This window comes from Pecten maximus, chromosome 2 (assembly GCF_902652985.1).
Source record: "Pecten maximus chromosome 2, xPecMax1.1, whole genome shotgun sequence".
NCBI classification, from domain to species: Eukaryota; Metazoa; Mollusca; class Bivalvia; order Pectinida; family Pectinidae; genus Pecten; species Pecten maximus.
In genome coordinates, this window is record NC_047016.1 from 15,536,290 (window position 1) to 15,548,534 (window position 12,245).

The 12,245-nt window shown below is 39.9% G+C and overlaps 1 protein-coding gene across 2 annotated transcripts; it reads left to right on the top strand.

The window, feature by feature from the left end:
- Positions 1-4,849: 4,849 nt before the first annotated feature.
- Positions 4,850-10,286, top strand: LOC117319265. Of its 2 annotated transcripts, none has more exons than XM_033874101.1 (2): positions 4,850-5,146; positions 6,864-10,286. In XM_033874101.1, exon 2 carries the CDS (start codon positions 6,899-6,901, stop codon positions 8,399-8,401), a length of 1,503 nt encoding a protein of 500 aa, XP_033729992.1. In that variant the 5' UTR covers positions 4,850-5,146; positions 6,864-6,898; the 3' UTR covers positions 8,402-10,286. The 2 variants fall into 2 exon arrangements, with proteins under 2 accessions (XP_033729992.1, XP_033729998.1); XM_033874107.1 differs by having other exon boundaries at positions 4,850-4,988.
- The last annotated feature ends 1,959 nt before the right edge of the window (positions 10,287-12,245 follow it).

Here is a 12,245-nt window from a genome sequence, read left to right on the forward strand (position 1 = left end):
CCACGTGTGGCAATATCCTATAAGAAAATCACAGACTAAATAACATTTTGTCTGTCTGCACAGCCTCCTACACGAATGGCTGATATCATCGTGCGAATGGTGAATATACATGTATTGTCAATCACTGACATATGAGAACCCGTCGTCAGATCTATCTGGGTCTCCATAACTCGGCAAACTGCGCCTTGTCTTCAACATAGGGCTTTTATTCACTGAAGTCCAGTATGGCAGCATCTGGTCCTGTAATATGACTCAGGCGGTTTTGACCATCCGGCTTCACCTCTCTCCAGTCCACATTATTGCTGTTGAGATATAAACACACTTGCTACACACAAATACACAACCATAAATATGACATGAATAATGAATACAAGTATAGGAAATGTAATATTGACACTTTTTACCCCGAAAAAGTGCTGGTCCATGTATCAAGTTAATCATACAAAAACTAACCGTACGATCCCTATGGGCTTCCATACAATAAAATTTGACTAGCACTAAAGTTTTATAAAGTTATATGAAATATACAAATAACCTAAATACTTTCCAAATATCTAATACACATGTTTATATTTGGAAGTACGATTGAACAAATGTATATTAATCAATTACAACAGTTACAAATCATTGAACGATATGCATGATTGGACCGCACGTTGACATAATGCACGAACAACATTCCAAGGTAAAATAATCCCTTTTTACACAAAATAAACGATGATTATCCAATTTATATATAATTACTAACTGATAAAACAAAACTTACCACAGACTGTAAGGTTTCTGTGCCCGTATAATGTTAAAAACCCTCAAATCCGTCGACACGGCCTGTTAGAGCACTGTCATGGCTCCTGCTCGTGTGCGCTCACTCGCCCTCTACGGAACATCCGTTACGCCATACAGATAGTAACAACACGTCACAATATATACAGACACACATGACAAATATACAAATACAAGCGATTGTGACATACATGTGAGAATTATGAAAGTCTCCCTGAATGTTAATATTGTGTACGCAGGAACGGTTGTCAATTATCTTACACCAGTGGATAGGGTATAAGGTCACGTGAATTCATCAGTAAAGAAAAGGGATTAACCCCGACATTGCAAGACTTGTTAGAAAGAACCAGCAAGGGACTTACTAAAAACCAAGTTAAGCATGTGAGGACCTTGCTCCTTCGACATGCCAATGCCTTTGCAAGTGACAATCAATCTATTGGGAAGACTGGTGTTGTGAAACACAATATCAACGTCGGTGGTCACCCGCCAATAAAGCAGTCCATTCGTAGGCTGCCAGTTCATACAAATCAGAGAGTATATAAACATATCGACGATATGCTGGACAAGGATATACAATGTAATTAAACCTTCAACTAGTCCTTGGTCATCTGGTGTAGTTCTATTGAAAAAGACGGACGGCAACACTCGATTTTGTGCAGACTATAGGCGCCTCAATGATGCAACTATTAAAGATGCCTACCCACTTCCAAGAATCGGTGAATCGCTAGATCAGTTGTCTGGAGCGTGCCGGTTGTCCACACATGATTTATGCTCGGAATACTGACAAGTAGATTTGGAAGATGAGGATAAGCCAAAAACCGCTTTCTCGACCACATACTGGCTATATCAATTCAAGATAATGCTATTTGGCCTATGTAACCCCCAAGCAATTAGCAACTTTCGAGAGGCTTATGTAAGTCGTGTTACGGTGGGACATCTCATATGATGATATAATTGTCACCGGCAAAACGATTCAGGAAATGTTAAGCAATTTGGCGAAAATACTAGAACGCTTGGCAGATGCATGTTTGAAACTAAAAGCGAGGAAATCTACATTGTGTGCAAAAAATGTAGAATTCCTTAGATATATAATTTATCCTGAAGGGGTATCCACTGATCCGAAAAAATACACAAGCTGTCAGAGACTGGCCAGAACCTACACTGTGACGGAGGTGTGATCGTTTCTCGGCTACCTGACAGCAACGACTGTGGTCGATATTATTGTCAGGGAGGTGGGAACAAGGCTTTCCTTCTGTGATCCATTCCGATCAATGTAAACAGTTCGAGTGACAGCTTTTCTCGCAAATGTCCGAGATGCACATCAAAAAGACTCGCACCACCACATATCATCCGGAGGGTGGTGGTGTGGATGCAATGTTGGGATCATAGGTCAATGACTATCACACGGATTGGGATGATTATCTGCCTTTTATTACCATAGCGTTTCGGTCAGTGATTCATGATTTCATGCAGCCCCAATGCCTTCATGCTTAATATCACGTACGAGATGCCGAATAGCGTGATGAAAATCTCATCAAATCAACGGAGACAGTGCATACTCATGTCAGGCAATATTCCACTGGAGCAATGTTACGACAAAAAAATATATGGCATGATCAAAAACTCAGCTGGTGGTCTTTTTCGACTAGTGACCTAGTCTTGTTTACTTCCCAGGGTATCTTTCAGAACATTCTCCAAAGTTCACAAGCTATTGGAGATTCCTTTTGAAGTAGTCTGCCAATGCTCGGACGTTGCCTACAAGGTACATTGTGGGGCCCGCGGAACACTCCGAAAGAGGTCACGTGAACTGAATGCTACTAAGAAGACAGCAGCAGTTGGCAGGCGAGTTGTCCACTAGCAATGAACCGACAAAAGAAACCCCGAAACCCGAGCTTGGAGGGACTAGAGGGCTAGATTCCAAAAAGCAGTGAAGATGAAAACAGATCCGGTGATCTGTGATGATAACGAGACACTTGAAACTAGTTGGAATGAGAGTGAAAGCATCCCTACTGCGCAACGAACAGGACGATCACCACGCTGTCTGAACGCGTGACTGATTTTGATTAGAGTAGGCATTTGTGAATTTGTGCACATATGCTTCCACTACTGCTAGTAAATCCGATATTCAAAGAAAAGGCATAGCACGGAACAGTTAGCAAAACATATCTTCTTGTGAAGCAAGCAGCCAACCGGCTAATGAAGAGGAATCATGGAAGGCAAATGACCCTGGTGATCTCGCAAGCATAATTCTGAGGTTGTAGGACTCCGACGACGATGACGACAATGGTGATGACCACTCCGTTGATGCGGAACCTAATATGACGGTCATTCCCGATCCTAGAGTGAGAAAACCAACACAGCCAGAGCAAGTGTTTACACCCAAACAAGTATCGGAGAAGCTTCGTCCTGAGGATCCTTGGAACTGTATCCCTCAGAAAGTCCCTCGAATGGATTGACAGACTGCGTATAGCTTTTGCTTGCTGTGGTATTTAATAGAAACTAGATTCGTCATGCGGGATGCATGGATTTAAAGAGGGGGAAGTGTGATGGTTATGTGATTTTTTGGTTGGTGTTATTCCCCTTGAAGAACGTTAAGTAAACGTTTTTTGGAATGTTCATTGGTTTCTATTTAATAACTTAATTATGATTAGAGCAGCTTTATCAAAACCAATATTACCAGAACCATTTATCAATTACTTTCTATGGATATGATTTTGTGTGTGTGTGTATGTTGCAAGCTATTTTTTGTTAACTGAATAAATGTGATGATTATGCAAATGATCTAAACCTTGAGTTTTCACGTATGACTAGGATAGAATCAAAGTTTGGAGCTGGCTGTGGGAAAATGTATACAATTCTTCAAGCAGGAAAGGTAAGAACATTGTATACCAGAAGCTCATGCATAAGAGGTCGCCTGCAATGCTATTCTGGTTGTTATATTGTACGTTGCGTTCATTTGCATATATACAGTACCGGTAAGTGAACGGTTTAATTGGGAAAACCAGAAACTCCTGAATAAGAGGTCGCCTGAGAAGGCTACTCTAGTAAAACCTGCAGCTGATCGGGAATTTGTGAGCAGTGACGTGGGCAGTGGCTATTTACCTCGGAGCTGCCAGGGATCAGCTCAGTGACAGGGCGACTCGTAGCTAATGGTGATAAGTTTGGTATACTTCTCGGAATAACAATGGTAATCGACAGTATTAACCATGTGTTACTCACTGATATCATTTTTTTAGTTTCATTGAGGTATGGTATGAATTCGCGTAAAAAGATTCTTACAGAAGTTTCCAAACAAATTTTATTCATACCCCTATGAAACTAAAAAAAAAATATGACATCAACGCTTATAATTAAATTTCGAAATTGATTTTAACATGCGTTACGTACAATTTAAGTCATCTAATAAGGGATTAATTTTCAGAAATCAATACGCAACGTCAATGGTCACATTTTTCGCGCCATTTTCGGATTTTTTTTCATAGAATATACCGGATATATACAAGTCTCTGATTATCGGCCCCTGATTATGGATACAAACAATGGGAAATTAATATAGCTATGAATCAAAACTGATTGAAATATGTAAATGATGCATTCCTGTGATAAATATAGGGACAACTACACGTAAACATAACAACATAATTTGAAACTACTAACTACTTCAAAAAAACGTTATCCGGGATAAGCAAAGGTTTGCAGACGGAGACTAAGTTATGTTGGAAAATTGTGTGCGAAATGTTTTTGAGATGGAACGTCTGTATAATTCGAATTCAGTACAGTTCAATAAAGTTTATAACCTTTTCAGATATGTTTATCTATGTTTTTCACCCGTGAGTTTTTTCACTGCAATCTTCTTTCTCTTAAGACTCACATGTAATAATTAAGTCATAGACATTTATTTTAGTCCTATCCGGATTGCAAAAGACGACAACCGTCTTGTGGTTTATAGACTCATAGACTGCAAATTTGTTTAGTTTGTTTATATCATGGCTTTGCCATCCAAATGTAAATATACTATTATAGTTGGGGACAATCGGAACACCTCGCCTCCGTCTGCGAACATGACGAGGGGTTCCGATTGTAGTTGGGGATTCCCAGTCTCCATTCCCGGAAAACCTTACCTCGAAAGAGTGATAGGGCGACGCAAAATAAGATCAAATGTAGGCCTGGTAGACGATTTTGAAATTAATGACACTGTTGATAAGGTTAGCATACAGAAAAAAAATTGTTCTGTGATATTACGCTGTCATACTTTTTCATAATAACTATTCTTTAACCACTAAAATTGTTTGGTGCCTGATCATCTCTCCTCATGATCTGGGAAGCATCCGTGGTATCTCCCTGACATGGCACCAGTTATCGGGTAAGTTTCGACAAGGTCAATATATTGATGGACAGTTAGTGTAATCAAATAATAGATGACACTCTTATGAATGTTCTCCATATAATCCCAGGCGCCTCGTCTGTCAAAATACCTATTATAATTATTACGTCATGAATATACACAACGTACACTGGCAGACGACAGCATCATATACAAAAAATTCACAACAAAATAATACATCAAATAATAGCTGTTGATTACACAATCATTCTCATCCCAGTAGACCATGTAAAACCTTTAACATTGTTGGAATAACCCCAGAACTAGACATGTATATAACAGGAGAGGAGAAAATGTAGCGGCCAGACCGGGGTTCGAACCCGGGACCTCCGAACACTAGCCGGATTCCCTACCAATATTGAGCTAGCTGGTAAAAAATGATGGACCCAGTCCAGTCCCGCTACACACCTCCTTCTTTTTTTCCCAGTCTTCGCCCTCGAAGACACACGAGACCCTTATGTAGCCGGTCTGGCTGCTACATTTTCTCCTCTCCTGTTACATAATTGGCGAGCTTGCCTACCCATGTTTAAAGCATTAGGAGTATGCTTAGCAGGGGGATATCAAAACTTTGGGGCGAAGACCTGAAAAAAAGGAGGAAGGAATATAGCGGAACTGGACTGGGTCGATCATTGGTGACCAGGTAGATCAGTGGTAGAGTGTTCGTCTATACTTTGGAGGGTCCCAGTTTCGAACCCCGGTTTGGCTGCTACATTTTCTCCTCTTCTGTTACACTTATACAACCACCGTGGGTATTTTATTTGGGCGCCAATTGTGTAACAGGAGAGGAGAAAATGTAGCGGCCAGACCGTGGTTCGAACCCGGGACTTCCGAACACTAGCCGGATTCTCTACCAAATTGAGCTACCTTGTCACCGATGATCGACCCAGTCCTGCTACACATGCACCCATTCAGACATATCTCCGCTACAAAGAACACACACAATAACACAGTGGAACCTCCTTCCTGTAGCAGCAGTACAATGCACTTCAAGGCACATATCACCCTTCTCGCGCCCCTGCAATTCCTCCAACAGATCAACGTTAAAGCTGATGTAATCGTCATTTCTGATGGAATTGTTAACCATTAAGAGGAAAATTTGATTAAACATTATTGAATTTATCTGATCACTTTTTACTTCGTTCAACTAGCTAAAGGTATTTGGCCATTTTTTTTTGTTACATGGCGCCCCTCCTAAGTTTCTCACTGTGTAAACCTCTTAACGTTGCTGGAGTAATCACTTATAAATTATATGCATATAATTACATGTCCAAACCAAACTCGGTGTGAAGTTTGTGGTCTGGCATCCAAGAGTTGTTCAATTTTTAAAAAATGACTGGTATAGATTATTGATGAATTGACCTAGCGTTTTCAACTGCAGTCTGTCAATCTTTAAAATTCAAAGTCAAGTCTGAAGACATGCTCTTGTAAAAGTCTCTGTTACAGTTGACCAAAATTCAATCCAATACAGATGGACAGTAGGAATCTTTCAAACTGCCAAACTCTCGAAGTGACAAGTAAAAATTTAAACACTTATTCTTAATATATGAATTTTAACCATTCCTAGTCACAAGCTCAAATTGGATGCTGAATTTGTATAGGTGGTGTTTGTATGATATTGATTGATTTCCTGTTGAAAGTTGCATATAAACCAAACATTGTCAGGCATATAGATTAATCTGCATATTTTTATTTATAGGCACATATATAAGGCGCCGGTGATTGCAGACAGTCATGTCCGAACCAGAGGTGTGTACCATCTGTATGGATACATATAAAAACCCAAAGATTTTACCATGCAGTCACACAATGTGCCAGGAATGTCTAGAGAAAATGATAGCATCTGGATATAGATCAGATGTTCTTGTGTGTCCGATATGTAGGAAACAGCATCAAGTTCCAGAAGGAGGTGTAGGAAAGTTTATGCCGAACTATTTTGTTTCCACGTCATCAGAGCACTCCATTACATGCCATGTATGTGAAATTATTTTATCAGATTTTCAAAAGAAATCTGGAAGATGTTCATATTGTAATGGGCAAATGTGTGCTCCCTGCTATAAGAACCATAGACACCCCGAGAATGAGGTCAGAGGATTTCAACAGGAAGATGAATACAGTGACGGTTTGAATTTAGATGGCTCTCATCGCAACACTATGCATAACCTCATGATGCAGCTCCAGGGCAGGGCTCAGAGCATCTTAACTGGAAGCATGGTACATTCATTTCAGTGTGAACAGCAACAGGAACAGCAAACAAGAATCTCACGTATTGTGGTGACAGAGGATAACAAACTGTGGATCCTTGTAGGAAAGGGACCGTTCATTATAAAGTATGATTCCAAAGGCCTAGAACTTGATCGAAAGTTTGTAGATGGAATATTGTTGGACATTGCATTACACAAAGATGGTTCACTACTTATGATAATAGAAAACTATCACTCTGTGATGTGCTATACAGAGTCACAGATTAGGGAATATGTGAGTGCAGTAGACAGTCTCAGCCCACAGCGTATTCTCATGCTACCATCAGGGTTTCTATTTGTGAGTGCTGTAAACCTGACCTCTGATCAACGACAGAATGTCATCCTTGTGTACAACACTCAGGGTTCTATTATCAACACTATAGAGTGTGACCAGCAGGGTATGGCATTTGGCCCAATTACCTCCCTTGCCAGCAATCTTAAACATGGACACATTTGTATTGTGGATGAAAAACGACAATGTGTATTCTTCCTGAGAGAGGGTTTATTTCCCCTGATTTATACCCGTCCTAATGGATTTCCTACTAGAAATCGTGGAGGTGGATTTTCCAACCCAAGGTACAGGGGTTTTAGACCAAAATCACTGACTTGTGATTCTAAGGGAAATGTGTTTGTGTATGATGATGCATCAGGGATGATACATGTGCTGAATTCCTCAGCCAAACTTCTAGGGTTTGTTCTGACAAATGATGAAGAATTATCAGGAGATCCAAGCTGTATAACCATTGATAATACTGATAGGCTTGTGATTGGGGACAACACATCAGGGAAAGTTCGCATTTATGATATTGATGCCAATTACAATAATCTTGGTCAGATAGAGGAAGATGCTGGGTCATTTTTTGCATCAATTCAACAGCGCATAAATGATGCAGGAGATGGTGTTGTCCAGGAACTAGCAGATATCTCCAGCCAAATTAGTGTAAACCCGGATACTTTGATGAATTTGGTACTTGATAGACAACAGAATGTCTGAGTTAGTAGCTTCACCATTATACATAAAATTATCATAACTAACATATACATTATTTGTCAGCTTTAACATGGGGTAAATAATGAAATGTATAGAATTGTATTTGCAGTCTGTTTTGTGGAATAAACAAACTTCCACATTAATATTCAGCATTAAGCTATACATATTGATGTTATTATCCTGTATCAAGACTACCCCCTGACATAGATGTAACATGTTCCCTAGGTCTATCACCTGATAGGTATACAAATTGGTTTAGTGAGGAGGATCTCTACTGAAACCATTAAAATTACTGTGATATGTACATTTAATTAAGGTGCTATAATATATATCCACAACTGAAGTGTGTGTGTGTGTGTGTGCACAGGTGTCTGCTTCTGGTTAGTATTAATAGAAAGATGTATTAGCCCTACTACAAGGTGTAACTCTCAAAAAACCAGAAGTGGGGTGAGCTACGATTCCCTTTGAATTTAAGTTCAATTCGTTTAAACCACCAAATGCACGTAAACGTCAGTAAGGTACCTTGGTTTAGAATCCTTCAATATCAATGCATGTTATTCCTTTGTCATGTGACAATATTTTAAAGATGAGAAGATGGATCAAAAGCAATCATAAAAGCCGACGATGCATTGACTGTGGAATGGGAGTAATCTGTATACTTTAAGAGTGGTATGTAGGGGCAGTCTGATTGGTTGACAACTCTATACACAATACTATAATTGTCGACCAATCAAGACCACCTTTCAAAATCTATGTATCGACGATTCATAGATCTTCAAGTGTTACGCCTTGTTATAGTATGAGTAGGGTTTGATTTTTTTTTTTTTTTTTTCACTTAATGATACCCAGAAGCAAAGGCCTGTGGAAGGGTGTTTTTCTGCCAACTGTCTTTCAACTTCTAACTTATTACAATGTATGCTTGGTACACACAATACTTATGTGGACACCTTCTGTAGTGATGCAAGGGATCGCATTGGGGGCTTGGTGGTTCAAAGGTCACAAATTTTTTATATGAGCTCACCATGACCATATGTTAACTACACTGGTTGCTTGTGCCAAGACTTGAGTCACATCGGGTAGCTCTTCATTTCCGTAGGTCAAAGGTAGGTACAAAAATGTATCATATGAGCTGTTGCTTAAAATAGAATCATAGTTCCTTACATTCAATTGGAGAATATTGATCTGATTCTAATGAAACTTTTCATTAGTACAGGTTTTGATCTGAAAAGTGTATATCATTGGTAATTAGTTCTCGCATAAGCCAAGCAACCCCCTCCCCTCCCCTTGTGTAAATCACGAGTACCATATTTATTCTCGCAAAAGCCCTCAGTATTCTCATTAAATGAGGTTGCTGGCAAAAACAGCTTCATATTCCTTGATTTTGACATACATTCAACCAGATATTTTATAAAATCTACTGACTATCGTATTTGAAATTGCAGATAATTTAGATAGCAGATTTAAAGACGGCAAAATTAACTGCAAGAGAGGTATTTTCAAGCAACCAGTCTGAAACATCTAATTGGTTGAAAATTTGGACAAATGGAATTGTGTGATTTTCATCAAAGCTGGTATTGAAGTGTTATAATTATATAATTCATCACCACAATGACATTATTTAATTATTTAAACATAGTATTATTTTCAGTGAAATTTGTTGATACATGTACCCTACATTTATTCCAAGTCTATTTCTAGGCAATGACTTCCTGTGATTTCTGGCAATTACAATATCTATAGTTGAAAGCATGTTAGTTCACCCACCCAATTAAGATTGAAAATTTACTTATTAATGAGTATGTGCAATATAATTAGTGCTGTCAAAGCTTACAAAAACTGTACTGAGGAGTTTTTGCATTTGTGTATATTAAATAAATTAAGCAATGTTCACGTTTTTTGTATGTATTGCATGTTAACATAAACATCCAACTTCGAGCTGAGGTATTTAGCTCACCTGGACCGAAGGTCCGGTGAGCTTATGTCATGGCGCAGCGTCTGTCGTCCGTCCGTCGTCCGTCAACATTTGCTTCAAATTGCTACTAGTCAAAATGTTCTTATTGGATTTTGACCAAATTTGGCCAGAAACATCCTTGGCAGAAGGGGAACAGATTTTGCATAAATGGTGACTGACCCCCGAGGGGCCAAAGGGGCGGGGCCCAATAGGGGAAATAGAGGTAATTCCTTTAAATCGCTACTAGTCATAAAGTTATGAATGGATTTGAACCCAATTTGGTCAGAAACATCCTTGGGGGAAGGGGAACAGATTTTGCATAAATGGTAGCTCTGACCCTGGAGGGGCCAAAGGGGCGGGGCCCAATATGGGAAATAGAGGTAATTCCTTTAAATCGCTACTAGTCATAAAGTTAGCAATGGATTTGAACCCAATTTGGTCAGAAACATCCTTGGGGGAAGGGGAACAAATTTTGCATAAATGGTGACTCTGACCCCCTAGGGGCCAAAAGGGCGGGGCCCAATAGGGAAAATAGAGGTAATTCCTTTAAATCGCTACTGGTCATAAAGTTATGAATGGATTTGAACCCAATTTGGTCAGAAACATCCTTGGGGGAAGGGGAACAGATTTTGCATAAATGGTGACTCTGACCCCTGAGGGGCCAAAAGGGCGAGGCCCAATAGGGGAAATACAGGTAATTCCTTTAAATCGCTACTAGTTATTAAGTTATGAATGGATTTGAACCCAATTTGGTCAGAAACATCCTTGGGGGAAGGGGAACAGATTTTGCATAAATGGTGACTCTGACCCCAAAGGGGCCAAAGGGGCGGGGCCCAATATGGGAAATAGAGGTAATTCCTTTAAATCGCTACTAGTCATAAAGTTAGGAATGGATTTGAACCCAATTTGGTCAGAAACATCCTTGGGGGAAGGGGAACAGATTTTGCATAAATGGTGACTCTGACCCCTGAGGGGCCAAAAGGGCGAGGCCCAATAGGGGAAATAGAGGTAATTCCTTTAAATCGCTACTAGTTATTAAGTTATGAATGGATTTGAACCCAATTTGGTCAGAAACATCCTTGGGGGAAGGGGAACAGATTTTGCATAAATGGTGACTCTGACCCCCTAGGGACCAAAAGGGCGGGGCCCAATAGGGGAAATAGAGGTAATTCCTTTGAATCGCTACTAGTCATAAAGTTATGAATGGATTTGAACCCAATTTGGTCAGAAACATCCTTGGGGGAAGAAGAACAGATTTTGCATAAATGGTGACTCTGACCCCAAAGGGGCGGGGCCCAATAGGTGAAATAGAGGTAATTCCTTTAAATCGCTACTTGTTATTAAGTTATGACTGGATTTGAAACCAATTTGGTCAGAAACATCCTTGGGGGAAGGGGAACAGATTTTGCATAAATGGTGACTCTGACCCCAAAGGGGCCAAAGGGGCGGGGCCCAATAGGGGAAATAGAGGTAATTCCTTTAAATCGCTACTAGTCATAAAGTTATGAATGGATTTTAACCCAATTTAATCAGAAACATCCTTGGGGGAAGAAGAACAGATTTTGCGTAAATGGTACCTCTGAACCCAGAGGGGCCAAAGGGGCGGGGCCCAATAGGGGAAATAGAGGTAATTCCTTTAAATTGCTACTTGTTATAAAGTTATGAATGGATTTGAACCCAATTTGGTCAGAAACATCCTTGGGGGAAGGGGAACAGATTTTGCATAAATGGTGACTCTGACCCCCCAAGGGGCCAAAGGGGCGTGGCCCAATAGGTGAAATAGAGGTAATTCCTTTGAATCGCTACTAGTCATAAAGTGATGAATGCATGTTCTAAAAGCAATTCTTGAGGTCTTTCAGACCTTAGAGAGTCTGGACTTCATTAATCTTTAAAGCA